The 22,435-nt window shown below is 34.2% G+C and overlaps 1 protein-coding gene across 1 annotated transcript in view; it reads left to right on the top strand.

Annotated features, from left to right (window-relative positions):
- Positions 1–22,435, top strand: part of WDR70 (WD repeat domain 70) — a 117,985-nt gene that overhangs the window by 50,890 nt on the left and 44,660 nt on the right. Inside the window, exon 9 of the mRNA XM_026037965.1 lies at positions 10,385–10,559. Coding sequence (XP_025893750.1) covers positions 10,385–10,559 — 175 coding nt within the window. The remainder of the gene's footprint in view (positions 1–10,384; positions 10,560–22,435) is intronic.

The following is a 22,435-nucleotide window of genomic DNA, read 5'->3' as shown; positions in this document are numbered from 1 at the left end:
TCTAGAGTAGAAAGTGTTTTTTTTCCCTTGGTTTTCTTATTGGGAGTATTTTAATGATGCTAGACAAGTGTAGTGCTAATAGAAAGATACTTTAGTAGCTTTTTTTTTTCTAGTCTGTTAAATTAATAGTATTTAATTACAACGCAGAATATATGTTTCCAGTTATTTCATGCAAACAGACTACCTCAGAGTATTCCTAAAGCCCATGACTAGTATCCTGGGACCACTTTTCTGTGGAAACTCTTCCAAGTGCAAATGGACAAAAGATGTCAAGTGTATTTTACATGCCACTCATTTATTTACATAAGGGTTAGCCGGAGCTATTACAGCTGTAGTAATGGCTCTTAACTCTAGAATGACTAATTTATTTTAACAGAAAACCTATGTTTAAAAGTGTCTCGATGACATTACCAGTCTCCTGAGGTATTGTACTTGAAAAGTAATAGTATCATAGTTAGCATCGCACATTCTGGTGTTTTGGGGAACTATGCATGCAGGTATCAAGTAGGTGTTCCTAAATACACCGTGCTAAGCAGATTTGCATGATATGTAACAACACGTGTCTGTTTAAAATGCAAGAAAGGGGATTATTTTTAAGTGTGGAGATTAACGTTCTTTATTTGTTTTCTAGTTTCTGAGCTTTTAGTCTGAATTTGTTTAGTGTTTCAAACTCTTCAATATTTTTGAAGTGGAAGCCCAAGTAGTCATATAGGCCAACAATTTTAAAAGTTGGAGGTCTTGAGGAAACGCAGACTATTACAAGCTTCCAGAAAAGGTAGAGATGACAGCTTTTTATAGATGTAACAGATATGCCTAATCTGTTTGATAATGCATGTAATTATTTGAAATGTAACTTAAAAGAATTTAATGCATAACTCAATTTAAGTGAATGCAAAGTTAGTAACTCACTTGTGGGTAATATTCTGTAAAAGCCTTATTGCTTGTAATAAGTGTTTTTTGACAGTTAAATAAGGCACTTTCAGACTTTGGTGATAATGTTATTTAGGATCAAATGAATTCTTGTGGCTTGTGTTGACTTTATAAAGTTCAAACCAGGATGAAAATTAGAAGTATGTGGGGTAACAAAATACTACTTAAAGGAAACCAGTTATTTCCTCATATACTTACAGAAATAAACAAACATAGAAATAAGGAACATCCAGACTGTATGTTCCAGGTGGGAACATGTTCCATGCTGTAACACAYACGGGTTCCTGATCCCAAGATAAAATACATTTTTGAATACAATATTTTTTATTTCTGCATCTTTTACAGAAATTTTAGGTCTCTGACTCTGTTCTTTACTAGCATTAAAAAGATTGTTTTCTTCTACAACCATTCTGATTTAATCAGTATCACAGCTTCTCAGTGTATCATAGTGCTATTGACTGAATACCTACATTGAAATACTGTGCATATTATGTAAAAACTTTTTCTCAGTTTCATGGAGTAAAAATAAAGCAGAATTAACTTTTATTAAAATAAAATGATAGGAATATTTGTTTATCTGTTTCATCTAGCCTCACTCACTGAAACTCACTCACTATTTTTATTTTGGCCATTTTTTTTTTTTTAACTGTGAAATTGCTTGTGTTCTCCTGCTTTGGTGTACAAACATGGTGTTTGGCAGGAAGGAGCTTTGTGAATGTGTTTGTAGCATGGTTCTGGTTCTGTTGCTCATGTGAAAACTTGCTCTGATTAGTCAAAATTAGGAGTCTTTGGAGAGTTATCTCTAGATACTTGTTTGTAATATAGGAAATTACTGGTCTTCCCTTTGAGTAGTCCTTTGTATTATACTGCTATAATAGTTTCCCTTTTGTCTTGGTACATTTGAAGGTGTGAAGTACTCTCCAAATACATGAAGATGATTTTCCTAGATGAAGTTATCTATTTATAGATATATACAATGCAGAGCTGATTAAGAAAGCACAGGGAATGAGCAGGCCTGCTTAAGAGGAGTTTGAGTAATGACTGTGCTGGCACTTGCTGAAAGCTGTATGTTTACAAAAGGGTTAGTAAGGCTATTTTTGTCTTTATAAACTATGTACGTTTATGTTAATATTTTTCTGAAGTTTTTCTCGATTAAAATGTTAGCTGCTGCAGTAAGAAATGTAGTCACTTGTAAAAGGTTCCATTTGAGCGCCTTTTCACCTGMCATTTTTACTATATAATTTCTTTTTTAAAAGGGATTCACTCTGTTGCAGACAGATTATCTAGTTTTTCTTAAAGACTAAAAAAWTAAAACAAAAATTAGAAGCTTACTGCAATGCAGGAAAAAATGAGGTACCCAAGAATGTTACTTGTATCAGAGAAGTCAAAATATTCGCACTGTAGAGTGAGTAGAGTTTGTACCTTGTTCCTGTAGAATGATTTTAATTTTACTTTTTTTTTTTTTTAAAAAGAGTATTTTATCCTAAATCAGTGATAAGAAGTCCTGCTTTCCATGCAGCATGGTTTATTGGTTAATCAGGTACTTTGACATTACAGTTCATGTAAACACTARCTCCTACTGGAGATTTAGTTTGCAAAGTACTATGGATTAATGCTTTGATCTTCATTTGCATTTTAAGTTTTTGACCCTCTGCTCATATGTTCATTCCAAGACTAGCTTAGTTTGTTTTTCTGAAATGATAAACTCAGAACTGCGTGGTATTTACCATTCCCAAGCCTATGAAATAGGGGAAGCTCACTCTGTAACAGCATAGGACAGAACACACACGGGCAAAACTAGGTGATCCACTGGGTAACGATTAATCATAAATTGTTTGCAACCGTGAAAGTTACTAAGCTTGAAAAGTCTCTATTTTGACAGCAGTAAAATAATTTGAAACTAAAATAGTATGTCATAAATGGTCCAAATTTTTTTTTTCAGGGTGGATAATGTGCTCATTACAGTTGCAGTGTGGATAGAATTCATTTATGCAGTCTACAAGTAGAGAGACTGATATTGTGACACAGTTTCTGTGTTAAGTGTTTGAAGTTAGAAAGAGTTTGGTCCTTTATAGAATATAGGCACAATCCGTTCTTATAAAAATACCTTATTTTTCAGCTGAAAAGTTATTTTTGTCATTCTTGTGTCTTCACCATTAGTAGTTAATATTTTAAAATGAAACTTTCAAATAAGAATTTTTGTTTATTTTAAAATCCTTGTTGGCTTACTGCGATAGCATCCAGTCTCATGTGGAAGTTGCCTGAGATGTCTGATATCTAAGATTTRTATGCATGCATAGACATATCCACATACATCTGGTATATGTATAAATTCAATTACTTCATTAAGAACGTGAAGCTGTTCATGCGCCAACATCTGAGGTGACACTAAAATAAACTTTTTTTGTCTCTGTTTGAAACTATAACTGTTTTCTTAAAGTTCAACTTCAGAGTTCACTAAAGGCTATTAGGAGTATTTGGTGAATTTATACTTCTGATACTGACTTCTCTAGATGAAAGATGATGATCCTACTTTTCAATGGCAGGTATTGAATGGCAACTTTGGAACTTTTTTTCTGGACCGCAGGGGCTTGTAAAGCTGAGCAACTGCTCAAAGATGGCGTCTTATGCAATTCTAAAATTCTCCTTCCACAGAATTGTGGATATCAGAATGATGAGGTTGTTAAATGGGCCAAATTCAGTATGGGACCACCAGTTTGAGATATTTGCTCATTATTAGCAAAGGCTATTTTTGCTTTAAGGAAAAGCACATTTGGATTTTAAACAGAAGAAAAATTAGAAATTGAATTTTCTGAAATGGCTTAGTTCTGAAGAGCTTCCCTTGCTCTATTTTGTCAAAAGAAACTAAACATATGAAGTATCCTGCATTTTCTCTTCACTGTTAAAAGATTTAAAAAAAAAAAAAAATATGAATTTCATTACTTCCCCAAGAAAAAGGAAAGGTAGAGCTGGGTATTTGAAGAACAGCTGAATTATTGAATAGACATCCTTGAGTTCTTGCTGAAAAAGTCTCAAGTTGAGAATTTTATTAACACTCAGTACTGCATAGGCTGAAATTTCAGGGCCTAAGGCATGCAGAAGACAAGAGCAATACAAAGCGATGTATTCAAACTCAGAGCTATTCAATATTTTATAAATTTGGGCGCTGAAACAATTTCCACTTCTTCAATCTCTTCTATTTAAAAAGAAAAAAAAATTATTAAACTATTTTCTATTTCTATTTTTTTCCCCTTCATTTATTCTGTAAGATGCACATATTTCTGACTCCACCAAAACAATAAAAGACATTTTCCCCCCACCTGAAAAACTTCATTGATTACAGAGACAAATTCCTTTAGATCTTATCTTTAAAGTAATACACTTCATTGGTACTTTGTTCACTACTTTTTCTCACTATATTGTATATAGACAAAATCAAGAAAGGCATATAGGTGTTTCTTTAGTAGTAGCAATATTATGATGTGAGCAGACTATAGTAAATGGAGTAGGAAGTGAAATTTGTTTTATAAAATTTCTGTAGCATAAAACACAGTTTATATAACTGAGTCAAACTTTGCATTGTTTAGAATGATTTAACTTTAAATCATGATACTRTCTTTTTTCCTTATTGATGTGTTCTTCACTGCTAATGGAGCTGCAGAAAAGTTGGCTGATTGAGATCTAAGGTGGCAGCAAAAGCTATTAAGACTAATTGTGATACTGTCAGCAGAGGTGTTGATTTAGGGAGGTTTTATTGGGGTTAAGGAGATAACTTGATCTAAATAAGTTTGAACTCTTTTATAGCCTTAACTAATCGACTTGTTGAAAAGCATCCTGTTTTCCCAGTGATTTACCCTTCCTGCTTTTGCTCTACCATGCAAGACTGCTCTTGAGTCATTTCAGTTCATGCTTGTGACAGTAACATGAACTGTGGAGATGTTCTTTATCCAAAGTCTTCCGCTTTGATCTTCACCAAACGCACCCCTTAGGGAGACTGATTAGGTCCCACTCTTTACTGAAGCAGGAGATAAGATCTCAATTCATCTGCCCTTTTGGAAAATGGATGGAAAAGATGCATAATATATATTTATTTAGCATTTATTTTTCTGTATGTCCTCTAGCTTTTTGAATTTTAATATGTTATACTGCCTTCCAGGATAGAAATTAAATTCAGAACAAATTTGAATTGGATGTGTACGGCATTTCTGAGATGAAACAGAGAGAATGAGAAGTCAACTTAACTTGACCTTTACAAAACTTGGATTTTTTTCAGTAACTTATTTTCTTTTTTTAAAAAAAGAAAGCCTTATATATTTATTGACGTAGAAGGTTTTGCATATAACATGTTAGATTTAAACAAAATTTCTGGGAATGTAAGTTCACTTATAAGCTTGAGAAAAACACTTCATCCTGGGTATTTTATACTAAAGCAGTATGCCATCGTATCAGGAGCAGCTGAAACTTGTGGGGGGGATGCTGTGACAGCAAAATGTTTTTGAAATTCAGGAATACGTTTTTGTTGCCAGTACTGTGGAGGAGAGTGSACTTCACATCCTTCAGGCTGCTTTGAAGTCTCCTTCCCTCCAGCCTTTAACAGTTCTCTTTTTCCCAGTGCCATGCTCCCTTGGGACTTCCATGTCATGTGTAATGTGGTGACTTCTCATCAAATCTCCTGGATTGGTCTCCTACTTGACCAATCTTCCTGACTCTTTTTTTTTTTTTTTTTAAATGTAGTTTTTCTCAAATATTGCATTTATTGACCAGCTGTAGAATTGTTACTTAGTAATTCAGTGGATCTGCTGAACAGCGATCAGCGGTCCTGTTTGTGTCTTTAAGTTATTTGCTTTTTAATTCATGTGTACTAGGTAATGACAGTTGTTTCCATTCATTGTCATAAGATTCAAAAATATTTTTCCCTAAAATAATAATTATAAATTAGTTTTAGAGTGGTGATAATAAATATGTATATAAGAATTAATGACCACCTGTTTTGTGTAAGCATGRAAAAAAAAGTTTTATAACTCTTTAGAGTTTTATAATAATTGCTTCAACTTATTTGCTGTATTTCAAAAAAATATTTTTTGCTTATTTTTTTTTACACATTCAGAGAGTATTTAAGAAAAAGAGTAGTTGAGATGTTATAAATTATAAAGTTGTCTCTGCTGTAGTTGCTCTTTTACTTAAGGTGGAAATGAATTTTCTTGTATTGATTTAAATTGCTTTAACGCTGCTTAGATGCAGGAATTAGGTAGTTTATTTAGCTGCTTTTCTGCCAAATAACTATGGGAAGTTCCTCTGGATTTCTCCATCTGTTTTTGCRTACATACGTTTTCAGTATCTGGCATGTAAATGAACCTGCATTGTGCCCCAAGTGATCCACGGAAGATACCTATAACATCCTTACACTCAAAATGGATGAAGAGTAATATTGCTGATGTGTTTTCTTGCTGACGTGGTCTTGTAGCAGAATGTGTGTGGAGTGCATCTTTAGAGAGCTTCTCAGCTATTCTTTGTAAATATTCTACTTTAGGTATTTAGGTATAGTACTGATTAGGTGGGCAGCATTAAACTTGATCTGGACTTCTTAGCAGTAGCGTGTTCTGTTGCTTTTTATTGTATTGTAAGTTGATAAAGATAGTTTATTTTTTCAAATATTAACATTATTCAATATTGAGCAGGATTGATTTGCAATGCAATAGAAATGTACAAAGACTGGATACCCTAGGAAACTTAGTGGAATTTGACAGGTCAAGTTTTTAATGTTTGAATTAGTTTAATCATTGCCTTTTCTGAAGTCCATGTTGAAATACAGTATTTGGATGGGCACTGACTTGCTGAATTGGGACTTGGAGAAATTTTCTTTGCTTGCAGAATATGCATTGACATTAGGATAATTTGTATAACACAGTAGCACTGTCAAAAGTTAATTTTCGTAGATGTTTTGTCTTAGAGTATATTAGAAAAAAATAATAAAGCCATTTGTAAAATGAAAAGTGACCCAAATAATTAAATTAGTTGTTTATTTAAATATGGATCATTTAAATTCTCAGTGGTCAGGAAAATAGCCATGTTACCTTTCCAAAAGAACATTCCCATCCTTTTCCCAGTTGCTTTGAATTGCTTTTGGCAAATATAAAAGCTGTGCAAAATCTGTTTTGCAGATGTGGAATCCACCATTAAAAACGTTAAGCTTGCGTGAGTGGAGCCTTTTTTTCAACCTAAGGTTTCTTTGAAAATACAGTTATGAAAGAATCTAAAAATATTTATGTGGCTCTGGGTATCCTTCAGTATGAAAATATTAGCTATGAAGGAGGAATGAGCGTATACAGTGAAGAGGTAGTTCTCAAAAAACACTTYCGTATACGTTGTTTTTACTAGTAAATAAGTCGTTATTAAACACAATCTGTTTTCAGGAGACAAAGAACTAAGAAAATTGTTCAGGGAATATTTTTACCCTGTGTTTTCAATGGAGCTCAGACATAACTTTGCTGTGACTGTCAACAGATAAGTATTAGTGTTAYATTTGTGCTAAATGTTGCTACCTAACTTGAATATGAGTAATACATTTTTCTTTGACTCCACACGTTTTAGGCATTTTAGACCTATGAAAATATCTTTCTTAAGAAGCTATTTAGGCCAAAAGGAGTCTAGAACTCATTTGGTTGAGTGCAGTGGATTTCCATTTCCAAGATTTCCATTACATAAACAAGCTTACATTGGACCCATCTCAAAATAATGTCTGTTGCAAAAAAACAAACAAACAAAAAAGAAACAAAAAGGAAAGGTGTTAGTAAAAACACTGGGAAGGCTTGACTTGAAAAAGCAGATTGAAGAGCTCAGTCTTAGCTCAAGGGTTGGGGCCTGTCTGGAAGTGATTCATCAGTTTGCACCCAAGATGAATGATTTCTTAKAACTACGTTTTTATTCCTGTAGAATTTTTTTATAGATCAAGTAGCTGTTGGGACAGTAARCATTAACTATGGGAACTATAAGGAAATTCTGAGGGGACACTAAACACCCTTTAACAAGGTGGATTTTTAAACAGTGCATGCAATTCATTTTTGAGGCAGCATTACCAACAGCACAAGGAGTTATTCAATAAACTTGGATTTTTCTTCTTGTGCTACTGAAGTGCTGTTAAGTATGAATTGGGGATCAAAATTTTGACCTTATGTAGTGTGTGAAGCAGAACTAGATAGGTCATGAGTGTCCCTTTTCTTTACAGTTGAAAGGTAAAAGAAGTAAGAAGGCTTGAGTTTAATTTATGCTGTTAAAAAGTAATTGAGATTTTGACAAGCCACAGAGCCCTGAAAAGAGGAGGACTGAAAGCCCAGAATGTGGAATCCAGAAAATTCTATGAGGATTGTAGAGAGGTTAGGTTAGATGGGTGAAGGATGCTCAGAGATTGCCTTTGGAATTGCATCAGACATGCTTATGAGACATCTCARWTTAAAAAAAAAAAAAATCTGATATTTTGTTCTTCCTCTTTAAAATTCTGAGTATATAACCATGTTATTTGGTAAACTTGTACATCTGAGAAGTGAGTATGCTAAGTCCCTCAGAAATTTCATCTGTGACTCCTGCAGAAGAAATGATCCTAAGAGGAGATAGATACAMTGGAGATACTTGACAGTCAGATGAGATGCTGCAAGAATTGAGTATTGTGAGAGAAAGAGGAGGGAAGTAGACTCAAATAATTCTTTGAGTAAATATCAGATTGGGAAAGGTGCCTCTTGAAAGGCTCCCTGTTTCTGTTCATTCTTGTTATCTGTTGGGTTATTGTCCTAGAGTAGGTTATGGGATTATCAGACAAAGAATGCACTTATTAAATGCATAAGGAAATTCTGCTTTGGTTAAAGAAACACCTTTTCTGCTCCTCCAAACAAGAGGATTCAAGGGATGGCTGTATGTAGGGAGTCATGAAAGTCCCAAACTTTTAATATGTCCTTGTTCCACTCTTTCAAGAAATTGCAGTATTTTATATAGTTATTTCATCAAAGAAATAATACACACATTTCTGCAATACATAGCAACGTAGGTTTATTCCAGATGACTGGAAAATGTATCATAACTTAACATTTTATTTAAAATGAAAAAGAGCAGAAAGCTTACGCTGTGGTCCAAGATAGAACAATGAATTGATGCCTTACAGTTACAAGATTTGAAGACCTCTTTAAAAAAAAGAAATCTTGACTTCCTTATGGACAACTGGAGATTTATTCCATTTCACTGGATTTCTCTTTATTTTCATTATACATGCAGTTTTATATACCTTCCATGAGCTATTTCTGGTTGTTTTTTCTTGCTTTTTCTGTCTTATGGTTATGCATGTCAGCTCTGTAGCCTGTCTGTGTCTTTGTGTTGTTCTTAGAAAATGGCAGCCTTAGTCAAGTAGTTTTTGCTTTGCTAGCGAACCAGTGAGTTACGTGCTGTTGGATCATAGGCAGTGTTTGTATAGGCTAAACAAATGAGGTTGTCCTGAGAACTTAGTGATTTCTTTCTTTCTAAATTAATGGTCTTCCTTCCTTTGCCAAGTCCTGAAACTCTGCTCTGCATTGGATGCCAGAAGAGTTTTGAATTTTTATCTGGAAAGAAAGCAAGATGTTAAATGGACAGAAAACATTTGTATCTGAGACAGTTTAAAGAATCCACCTGTATTTCAGTGTGTTAGTTCTCTCATTTGGATGTTTTTATGTCTCTAGGAAACATTGAGGACCAAGATAGATGCTCTTTTTTCCATTAAAAAGAAAGAGGTTGTATTTATTGTGCTGATAATGTGGGAAAAGCTCAACTCTAGGAAATAGTATTACGTAAATGAGTCTTCTCAAAGTATCCAAACAACACACTTAGCACAGAAATCACAGCCCTTAGGATTAGTGAAACTACAATAATATTGCAATTAATTGTTTAATACTCCTTAAAATTAAAAAAGTCCAAATAATAAGCTGACACCCTGCAGTACTGCAGCTTTAAAACTGAATTATTAGTTATTGCCATCTTAGAGCAATGAAGGCAGTCTGTGTAGCTGACCAATTTGTGAGAGTTTTCATCCTTTCTTGAGGTCTTAGTTCTTGTTAAGTACTAAATACATATTTCTGATTTCTAGTGACAGTGAATACTGTGCGGTATCTTTATATTTGTCCTTGTTCAATTACAAGTAATTATACATGTTTAGAAGAGAGCTTGGGAAGACAGTTTTTCTTTTTTAACTTCATCTGCGTATTAATAYAAGTTTCCGTATTAAGTTATCGATTCCAAGTTTTTTACTTGGAAATGATTTTATACTCTAGCTTTCTGACCATCATGTTGTATGTTATATGCTACTTTGTAATTATTTTCMTTTAAGCATAATTATATGCTTTCTATGCTGAAAAAATATGTGACTGTATCGTAAGAAGAGTTATTTTGTATACATCAGCTCTGCCTAAAGCAAGTCTCTCAAACCTCTTTCCAGAACTGTGAGAACATGGGATGTTAACAATGAAAAAAAGCACAAAGGCGTATTTAAACCTCGATCAGCTCAAGGTAAACGGGTGATTCCTACAACTTGCACGTACAACAGAGATGGTAAACTTATTGCAGCTGGCTGTCAGGATGGCTCCATCCAGATCTGGGATAGGAATATGAGTGTAAGTCAAGCATATGGTAACACTACAGACTTTTAATATACAAAGCGCTGAATGTTGAAATGTTGAAGYTGATAAAAATGGTTTGGGTATTTTAATTCTCTTTTATATTTATGTATTTATATATGTGTGACGCTTATGGAAAAAGCTAACATTTCTTGTTGGTTCCTAAGTAATTAAAAAGCTATATTTCCACATATATTTGAAATATTGAATATATTAGGCAGTAATTTGTAAAACTTCATACTGAAATCAGTCATTTATCCAGATGAAATACAAAGGACAACAGCTTCCCATTGGGTAAGTATAATGCTGCACATTAAATACCAATTTCTATAATATTACCCAAAATGCAAAATTTAACATTAAGGTAAACTTAAACACTGTGGAATTGCAGTTTGGTCAGAAAGAAATAGAATTAGAGCTATTTAGACTTTTCTTTAACTATTCAAAATTATGAAATAGACTAATTTATCTTGTTCATATTCAACTTGATTTTTTTTTTGTATTTAGTAATCTAAATATCAAGGATACATAAAATTCATATTATTTCTTCATCTTTCAAACATAGAAGCAATCAGTGCTTTCTGTTGCTTTGGGTAGTGGAGTTTGCAAACCAGTTCTCCACTCCAGTTCAGTTCCAAAGGCTTAATTGGCAGTACAAATATACTCATCAGGATTTTACTGCCTTTCAAATTTAATGGTTAAATATSTCATCTGTACCCATTTTATCCAAAGAAATGGATCCCTTGCATCCCTTTGACTTCCATAGGATAAATGCTCATGGCATGTATAGCAGGAGAAAATAAGTTTAGGGTCAGTTTGTTTAGAAGCCAAAAATAAGAATATGGGTGAATAGGTTAAAAATCCTTAGAATCAAACTGACATCATAAATCTTTGAAAGCTTTACAACTCCAGTAGAATAGGATGAGTTTGGGGAAATAATACTGAGTTAATATAATTTATGTTAGTCTGTTCGACTTCATCTTTCAAAACATTTAATTTTAAAAGGCAAAACAGACAACTCGGGGAACTTTTCACAAAGACTGAATAAAATGTGATTGTTGAGGACAAGGGGAAATGTGCACATGTAAAGGAAAAGAAAGACGGCTGATCATATTCAAAGTGCAGCCTGTGTTTTTGAGTTGTCGTCTATTTTTATTTCTGTTTTTATTTCCACTATAAACCCAGTAAAACTTCCTAATGGCATGAAGCTTGAGAATTCATCCTAAGTGTAAACTTGTTCTAACAGAATAATAAATTTTTCAGAGACTGGCTTTCATCACCTGTGTATGCTGTTTATTTTAACATACACAGTATTGAAATATTAAGCTTTCTGGTGTAGCTTTAACAATAGTGCTCTTGGTAGTCTGCTTTTTCATGTGCTTTTCTTTTTGAACTTTTGTGTGTCTGTAGGATGACATATTGCAATGCTGATTGAGTGCAGTTTAAGGTGATTATGAATAATTTAAAGATATATCCTGTGCATCTTGTACAATTTCCAACTGGTGACCCCTATGTAACAATGCAAGTCTAAAGAGATTTCCTAGTGGAAACGAAGATGATAGTGTCCTTGAATTTACATTTTTTAAGTTTACAGARTTTTTCTCTTCACTTGTTGGTGCCATGAAGAAATGTACAACTTTTCCAAAAGCTTCAGTGGCGAATTGTGTTTTAGTGACACTTGCAGAAAGATGCTGGGACCATTTGGAAGTGTCCTTATAGTTAAAATCRGGCATTTCAAAAGGCACCTTGGTGGAATAAGATAATTTTAAAAAGAAAAAAACACCTCTTCAGCTTACATTACCAGAGTGGAAATAAAAAATAAATTAAAAGGAACATGTGACTGTATAAGAACTAACAAAGTGTTAGTAGGATTTAGTAGAAGTAGGATTTAGGAGACAAGGATGAGACTGAATCCTGCACTGGAATTGTGAGGTACTTACAAGCCTGACAGAGGGTACAGAGCTGCTTGCCAAGGGAGCCATAACATGTTCTAGGCATATCGGCATGGTGCAGTTCTAGGGGTACAAGCAACTGTAGATGGGACAGGAAAATAGGCAAAGAAGGCTGTAATAATGAAGAAGCTAGAGCTAAGCTGTTTGAAGAAGTAGATAGGAGACATAATAACTTTTGATTGTTAAAGGTTTTTTTTTATTTCTAAAGTAMCAAATATTTTACTTTCCAAAGTGGTATAGAGCTCTGTACACAGATTTTTTTTGTATTACAGTGCAGTTATTTTTCATGTGAAAATTGAAGCAGCATTTGTATTTAATATTAAATACTAATTTTAGTCTGTATTTTAATTACATCTTTATTAAATCTGTTTTTTTAAGCTGTGTTTGAAAAGGAAAATRGTAATTTTTTATATTTGATCAATTAAKAAWGATKCWWGMATCWTTMTTATTATAGATTATAGATTTGGCACAGACAATGCAGGAAAAAAGACAAATTCAGAAAGGTATTTTGAGGTAGACACAAGTTTCTTGACCTTATTTCAGTAGAGCTGTCGTGCCTGAGCTGATCCAGTATGGGCCTGCTTTCACAGTCTGAATTTATTTTCTCTTTTAAGCAAAAATTTAACGAGTCATTTCAAGYCTGTCACTGACCTGTACTCCTGTGTGGGAGGCTAAGAGCCCAAAGCAAATCCAGAATGTTGTCCCCGGTATTTGGGCCCAGCCACTTAGACTACTTTGTACAGTGCTGCTATCCCTGCATCTACAAAGGTATCTGGGCGGGTTTGGTTTTCAGACACCAGTATGTTAGTTGACCTTATTCCTCAAGATGCTGACAAGAGTCAAAACTCTTAAACCATCAGAGCCAACTTCAAGGAGATGGCAGTTTCTTTCCTTGCTCCAGTGAAAGCAAAATGTCCTCACTTTCCCTCCTGAAACTGGTGATTATCCCTGGAGAGGAGGCTAATAGTGCTCTTTCCTCAAGCAAAAGACACTCTCAGTTCCCAGTGCTGTCAGGAAGCCCCTGTTTGCCCTGACAGTTCATGAAGTCCCTACCTCTGTGCAAGGTGGCAGAGGCTACCTGACAAATCTCACAGGAATGTCTCCTTGCCACCGTGGCCATGGCTTCCACTACTGACTTCATTATCATCTGATCCAGATATGACCTCAGAGCTTCACATCTCATTCAAGTTTACCAAAGGGCAAACGTAAAAAACAACCTGTTGCAATTTAATAAACTGAGGCATTGGTAGAATGRGCAGAGGGTTCAGGTGTCACAGTGACTTGTACTAATGAGCAGGTCACTCAGTGGCTACTCTTTGTAAACCCCTCCCTTGGTGTGTTGCGGTAAAAATAGATCTTCCTGGAGGATCCCCCTATCTGCCCTGGCAGCACTTTGTGTTCACTGCTGAATAGTGTAGGAATTTGTCCACAACAGTGATATTAAGTAATTCTTTGGGGAAAAATATATATAAATATATATTTACTTTAAAAGGATCTTTTCTGTCCCATTTTTTGTCATCTGGATCTTTTTCTCATTTGGAATCCGAGTAACTATTTGTTGTGAATTAGGGTCATGAGTTAACTGTTTTTTCCAAGGCACTTACAGCTCCTTAGGTGTTTACCTTTTTTTCTTAATTGTAGTGTTGTGTCTGGCGAACGATTTTGGTGTGTGATCAATTTTCCTTCTTTTGTTCTGACTAGTCACACACACACTGTGAATATTTCATTCAGTTTTCTGCTTCCACTCTTTTTTTGGTGCAATTCCAAGTCTCCCAGCTGTACGTAGAGAGAGTAAAAACACTTTTGGAAGAACAATTTTTTTTTTTTTTTTTTTTTTTTTTTTTGGACTCCACCAATCTGACATGGGTAACTTGCTAATGCTGAAATTAGCCAAATGCATTCCGGCCCTGCCTTGTCTTTCTCCAAACTTCCTCAGTATGATTGTGATCCATTATAATCACCTGCCTCAGAGGGTTTTYTTTCATTTTGTCATAAATCTGTATTATTTTCTCATGCATGTTATTTTGTCAGTGCATGGTTTTTCTTTAAGGTTCATGTACATGTACATTTACAGTGCATATTAGCAGAACTATCTGTCAACTTGTTTGAAAGATTATGAACACTGTCATCTTGGCTTAAAATAACAGCTTCAAAGGGTGTAAAAAATAACTTCCTTCAAACTTCCGATGAATAGTGGAAACAATAGTGTGAAATAATCATAGCATAGCACATTAGAACAATTTTAATTTAAATATTCTGAGAAAGAAGAAGAGTGACTGCAAATGTGGAGGGTTTGAGAGAGTYGGTCATAAATAAGAAGAGCCTTGAAAATTATTGATTCACAGGAGAGTGGAGGAAAACCACTAGGTTTCCCTGCAGTTCAAGTATGTTCATTTTGCTGTTTTTTTGCTTATACTTACCAGTTCAGAAATTCTTGTGGTACTGCACACTGCTGAGCAGGCTGATCCATGGAGCTAGACTTTTCTGTCAAGAATTACGTGTGTTTTTCAGTTATTAAACATCTGTGCTCACCAGTTTTMCCCTCTAGAAAAGGGAATTCTCCTTCACAGAGATGCTGAGAGACTGAAGAGTCTTGAAAAGGCTATCAGTGTATTTATTAGTCAGATTAACAGTCTATGGTGACTTCAGTTTTTTTTGAAGTTCCTTTTAACTTCTGAACATGGAAAGCTCCCCTATTTTTCACCCTAACCTTTTTAATTGTGTACAGTTAGGATTTGCAAGGTAGAGAAAGAATAACCCTGTTTGTTAGTCTCTACAGCTTTTGAACCACCTGATGAAAAAGCTGCCAGTTATATGGTGGAGGAGAACTTCACTTTTTCCTGGGTACTTTCAGCTTTGGAGAAGAACAACTTTGCAGATCACACACTGAATCCTGTTTCTCACTTTCACACTTCAGATACTACAAAAATATTTTTGAAAAATAATGATGCAATAATTTCAATAATGGTATTGGAGAGGTAAACTTTTAAGGAGTGATGGGATCTTTTATATGCCTTCAAGAACAAGAAAAACATCTGGTAYGCCCAAAAGCTTGTTTCTTTCTATCCAACTAAGTTGAGTCTGTTTAAAAGATTTAGAGACTTTATATACCTTGCTAATTTTTATAGACTGTTAGATATCTGACAGCTGCAGTGTAAATAATAAAGAATTATTAAAGAATTCGTCTTGACAGATGTGTCAGTATTAGGTTTATCTTTTTATATGGCATAAATCTGGACAGGAGATTTGTAATGTGTTATGATTTTCAGCAAAATTTTCTTCTCATTAAACATRAATTGATTCAGTGTTAGCGGAGAAATCGATAGCTCATTATTAATTTGTATTTTTTACCTTCTTGTTTCATAAAATACTTTATGGTGTATTCAATTCCCTTCAATTTATTCCACCAGATATTTCCTTCTCAAAAGCAAACATCTACTACAGTATTGCTGAACTATYGCTTTGCTAGTATTTTCCTTTCCCAATTTTAAACCCCTACTTTGATTTGAAATTGCAACAATAATTTATGTATTTTGATCCGTTTTAGATTACTTAGCTAAAGCTTTAAGTGATTTTGCAGAACGTAAAGTACACACTAATAATGAAATTCTACACTCTACAAATAGACTGCCCACACGAATGTCCCCAAAAGTGATGTGATCAAGCAGTAATCCCAATAACCAGTTTTCCACATGCCCTTAAGCCACCCTATCCTCAAAATACAAGGGGAAGAAAAGTGGGATGTTACAGTATGCTCTGAAGTTAAGCAGATCTAAACGCTGTACCTTTTTAATTACTAATACTCATGTTAAAACTATTTTCCAAATAATTGCATGATTTATAAATGTGTGATAAATACCTTTCTATATTTAGTTATTGTTTGCTTTGAAAGGCTTTTCGTAAGGTTTAGTTTTGTATTGCACTGTATGACTGCAGAGAAGTTTTTAAAGCCGTGCTTTCAGAGGTGAAAAGTCTTACAAACAATGGAGCTGTTTTGAAGAAATCCTGTAAAACCAACAACAGAATTGGATAATACAGAAAGATCACAGAAGATAAATTTTTTTGGCCTAAGTGGGGTGAGCCTTTTGTTTTAGGTTGGGAATCGGAGCCCAGATCTTATTTGGAATTTTTTTTTTGTAAACTTTGTTTTGCTGTCCTTAATGGATTTTACAGCTGATGTTGCCAGACAGAGTAATGAAAACTAGTAGTAKGATCTGAGATTTGCTGTAAATATTTTCTCCATTAATTGGAAAGTCCTTTGTGGGGGATTTATACCCATGCATTGGGAAGAGGAGGTTGTTGGATCTTTGCACAGTTGCAGGGTTCTAAGAACGTTTATTGTTCTGTTTAAGCTTGTTCAACTACAATTTCTCCTGACTAGAAATCATAATGTGGCTTTAGCCACATTTGTTGGTGGTTTGCAACTTTCCAATGTGATTCTCTCTACATGCTGCCTAGATTTGATCTTTTACTTGAGTGGTGGAGTATTTGCTTGCCTCTCTGAATATTTTGTTTTAGTCTTACTTATATGGGCTTTTAGCTTTATATTGACATCTTAACAGAATTAAAATGTTTTCRGTGATACAAGCCAATGTTAAAGAGTAGTCACTGAGTTTACTGCATATCACTACTGCAGCTAAACAGCAGTCAAAACTTGCAATTTCCCCCAAGTGTATAACATGCTTCATGCTTTGAAGAGGGCAGTCTGGCTACATCTGGAAATGTCTTGTGTAAATACAAGATGAAAGGTATCCAAATATACTATATTTCCCTTTCAAACTTAAGGTAAGTTTTCCATATCCATAATATCCCACCCTTTCTTTCCATATGTATTTGTGCCAGACCTCTGCTCCAGAAACTGGAAATCACACACAACCTTGCCAGCAGCAAATATTAACAGATTCATATATTATTCCTTTTTGTATACGTCTGGTTTAGCCAGTACATCACTATCTGTACCCTCAAGCTAGCAGAAGTAAAGAATCTGACAATCATAAGCTAAGATAAAATGTGCCCTGCTGTATTTCTAAGTGCATTTCTCTCTTATGTAATAAACAGTTTATAGTTAAGAACTATCTAAATGTTTGCACTATCTAATATAGTAATGAAAGGTGATTCTAAATCTTGAAAGCCTGTCACACCCTGATGAAAACAGCATAAGGGATTTTACTTTGGATTCATGTATGGTTACAGGAAGCAGTCTTATTCCACAATGATATGTATGTATCTTTGATTTACTACTTAAAGAAATATAAGTAGAGTTTACAAAGATAAAATAAAAATAATAATTTAGAAGAAAAGAATAAGCTATATAAAGAAAGCAAGTTATGAGTAGCTTTTTTTATAATGTGTTATTAGTAGTAATGCAACATGTATAATGATTATTAAACTGAAATGTGTATAGGAACCTTATTCACACGGGTTGCTTCTATTTATATATATATATATTTAACATATTTTCATTATAACTTTGAGTAATAATAAAGTATTTGCTAGAGGCAGAAAGTTGCAAGTACAGGTGTCACAATTCTAGCAGGAGTGAGTTGCAGAGTGGTATAATTCACCAGAAAAAGTGGTTTTCAGATTTTCTAGCATGTGCACTGCTCAAGCAAGCTAATCACTTTATTGGTTCAGAGCCTGATAAGATTGGTAAATMTAAAAAGGAATTTTGTGCTTGGCCTGTGCATTAGGCAGCTGAAATAGGGTTCAGATTTTTCTTGTTGTAGTTTATAGCATTTCACTATTTCTTGATACAGTATAAACAAAAGGTTTAGACTGTGAATTTGATGCAAACAGTGAAATATACATTTTTGTGCAGCTCTTAGTTATAGCGTTTGTTTCATCAGAGATGTCTCCAAGTCCCTTATTTTAGAATAATTATGGAATGGAAACTGTTACAGCTTCATAAAAATTTATTTATTTAAGCACAACAAAACTGGTGGAAAACTAAGGATTACTTATCAGTGAAATGTACGGATTAAAGATTGGTACTTCTTTCCACAGATGTWTGCTTTAGCTCTTGGATTAATTTATAGGGCCTTCATCCCCTTCTGGCTTCATATTTGRTTGTAACTCTTGTAGGCTTCACTTTTCTCATCAATTCATATCTTCCAGGAAACTTTATGGTTTTGGGTAATGGTGAAGAAAAATATGAAGTAAATTTAAAAAATTCTGTTGTATACTGCCTGGAATTTTTTTTTAGTAGAAAAGGAACTTTTTTTTTGTGAAATAGCCATTTTTGACAGAATACTTAGATAATTTTGCATAGAAATCTCAAAGCTAATATAAAGATTTGCAACTTTTTAAACTTCTGTGACATATTTTGTTTGACTTGTGTCTGTTCTAGTTTTAAAATAGAGTGAAGATTTATTTTTTAATTTTTGCCCCATCTTTTTGTTTGSATCAACATAGATAAAAGAGTAATTGAACACATTTCTAACTTTTTCAAAGATCTAACTTAGAAGATGAATAAAATATTCTTCTGTGTTTTACAGTTGTAGGATTTGTATGTATTCTTGTATCATTGGTCACTCTCAAAAACTGGATACTAGCCTAGAAAACCCATAGTTTAATGTTCTGTAGTGTTGTGTAGCCATTCCATAACTGTAACTTAAGAAAGTTAAAATAGTGAAAGGCAGATATGTATTCTATTTTTTAAGTCCGACAGCATAAGTATGAATTATTTGAAATGTGCTGAGTTTTATGTCAGTAAGAAAATATATGCATATTTTTAAAACAAAAATCTTACTCATGAATTGGAGATTGAGAAGCTGGAAAAAAAGAGGACAGATTATAATGAAGCATAGCCTTTGTATGTGACTATAACYTGTAGAAATAATCACTTGGGTGAGAGGAAGGCTGCAAAAGAACGAACTATTTGTGTGTTTGGAAAGGTTKTTTCAGAGCCATGTCCATTAAAAGGTGGGTTAGTGTGAGGATACACTTTYAAAAGTGTTTACGTATTTGACTTTCTCTTAATATCCTGGAGACTGCTGTCAGTTCCTGAAGAAAATCTAGTAAGAGTCTATTTTTTAAATTAAAAATGATTGCAGAATATTGCAGTAAATTTCCTAGCTAGATTATAAACCAAAGAAGTTAGTGATGTGTCATGATTATAGATGAAAAGGTAAACTGTACAATGATGCATCTCTTGGCAGCAGTTACTGAACATAGAAGTATATATTAACATAGGAGTATAGAAGAAGACGAACACACAAAATGAAAAGTATTTGTGGTAATGGTGTATTTTTGTCAAGACAGGCTTGATTGAGCAAGTTTCTCTCAATTGTAGGTGTTAAATTTATCATTAAAATCTAATTGAGTATACCTGAGGTTTTCTTTTCAAAAAATAGAAGGAAACTTACTCTATGAGATATTTTAAAACAGACATTTTTTTTCCATGATGTCCCTATTTCATAAAGTTGTTTTCAACAGATGTTAGTGCTAAACAGTTAGCAGAGAGGGTGGTGAAATAGGTGGAGCATTGTCCAGCTGTGTTTTATTTAATGTGTGACTACAGTGATGCTGCACAGACTGRAACCAGATCCATCCATGGAACAGCTGCTTTCCTTGAAACAAGTTTTGAATTTCTCATGAGATAGAAAACTAGGTTTGGAGTTGGAAATGTCTACCTATATATTTCACACATTATGTGTAAATATATGTAAAGTGTGTCTCTCTGTGTTTACRTGTATGAAAACAAATTCCTAATGAAATTCTAGTTTAATAGTTTACAAATTTTTATAATATTTTTATTCTCCAATTTAGAGTATTCTTAGATAACTCAAAGTATATAATTTTCATTCTCATTAAGCACTAAGTGTACATATTAAGTGCAAGATATAGTTCGAAAAAAAACTTGTGCTTGCTGTTTACCTTTTTTCAATGTGCATTTATCGCTTTCAAACTTGGCTTGGGCCTTTTTTTTTGTTTTATTTCAAAACAGTTTTTTTTTTTTTGTAATCTATTGTATTGTTAAAATGGGAAGGCCAAATTAAAAACTACTATATTGGTTCACAGGTACGAGGTAAAACACTGAAAGAATTTGATTCATTTTCTATTAGTTGGCAGTACTTTTTATTATGAGCCCTTTTAAGAGCTCCGTGTATTCTATCCTGACTCCCTAACACATTTCCTTGTACTTACCAGTGCGCAGCTCTGTGATCTCATTTGGAGAGAGCTAAGACCTATAAACAAGGTTTATCTTGTTGAGGTCACCWGAGTATGATGCTGTGATCTCTACAGCTGAGCTTCACCAGGGCTTGCAGAAACACAGCTAGGACACGTGTGTGTTCCTGGCTTGTATTCAAGACCACCTTCGCAAGCCTGAATGGATTTTCAGAAGCACTAAGCAAGTAGGGATGTCTGTTTTAAGGGAATCATTTGGGCTCAAGTTAGTGAGGGATTGTCACTGAAGGCTTGACACGCAATTGTCACCTGCCTCCTTTTGTCATTTATGAATGAGTGAACTATATGTCAGTGTAACAGAAAAGGGAAATTTGACTTTGATTTAGACTTTCTTTTTTTTATAGGAAATTTGCTTGAGGCTTAAGCAAGTATTCTAAAATTAGCGTCATTGGCAAAATATTTAACTTATCAGTATAGTATGTAAGTATATTTTGATATAGTGAGAATAGTACTCATTGGTACTGTTAAGTGAGACAAAGTTAAGTGACAGTCAAGCCTAAGAGTGATGATCTTCAAAGACACCAGAACAGAAGGATGCAAAGAGGGTAAACAAGTCAAAGTAAAATTACTGGCAGCAGGGCACTGCTTGGATTTATTGTAGTGTCTTTTATTATATGAGATAGAAAGGAGATGATTCTCTGTGATGCTCTGTTACAACTTGGTGTGTATGTGCCAGGTAGATAATAAAAGTTAGATTTTCTAGGGAAATTTAGGAAAGGTGTGGTAAATAAGGGGAAAAAATCAGGAATAGCTTTCAGCATATTCTGGACAGAGTAATGTCGAGATCAACTAAGATGTTGAGCAGATRGAGAATGGTGAACCTGTTGCAGGTAGTTTAATGATGTGAAAATGTTGGTAATCATTTTGGATTAGGCTGGTGGATGAGGCTTGTACAGCACATTGCAGAGAGAGTTCAGGGACCAAGTGATGTTGAATAGCCAGTGAATCAGTGTGAGAGAAAGACTCATGAACCAGAGGAAACAGTAAAAAACATGTAGAAGGTGTATGGGGAAACTGCAGATTGCGCAGAGTAAGGACTAGAAAGAGAATGCACTCTTTTCAAAGGCTGATGAGTTTGAGGAGGGGGTAGCATTTGTTGGATTTATCAGGGAGTTTGAGGAGGGGGTAGCATTTGTTGGATTTATCAGGTGAAGATGTCTGGAAACTGGGAAATTGAAGATGGTTTGAAAAGGGATAAGGATGTAATAAAAGCAAGATTTGGGATGACAGGGGAAGAGGAAGGTAAGGAAGGATGTGGGACTGATGAAAAGGCCAAAATATGAAAAAAAAATAGCGATGGAGAAGGAGACAGAGATTGCAAATGAGCTTTCTGACATATGATTAAGTGCTCTTATTCACAAAGCAGTTCACAATTTCCCTCTCCTCTGAAGATGCCACTGCCAATGAAAAAGAAAGGTGTAGTTGCCAGGCATGAAAAACAGGAATCACTCCTTTTTTGTTGGATCTTAAGTACTTTTGTTGGATCACTTATTAATTGATTGTTGTTCATAAGCTAGTAGGGAAGTTTTCTATGGCGAGGCATTTGTCAAGGTAGATGTAAAAATATACAAGTGTCTTTAAAAAAGAAAATGATTTTAAAATTGAAACACTTATTTTCAAGTCATTTCCTTATTGAGTATCAGAAATCAAATTGTGATTCACCAGATCATCATCATGGGAAGCAGTAAAATCTTGGCTTTAAATCTAACTTACTTTACAGGCTAACTTTAATCC

Source organism: Nothoprocta perdicaria, unplaced genomic scaffold, assembly GCF_003342845.1.
Source record: "Nothoprocta perdicaria isolate Ctin4 unplaced genomic scaffold, notPer1 scaffold_1, whole genome shotgun sequence".
Lineage (NCBI taxonomy): Eukaryota > Metazoa > Chordata > Aves > Tinamiformes > Tinamidae > Nothoprocta > Nothoprocta perdicaria.
Note: the sequence above shows the minus strand (reverse complement) of the source record. Positions and strands in the feature narration are given on the sequence as shown.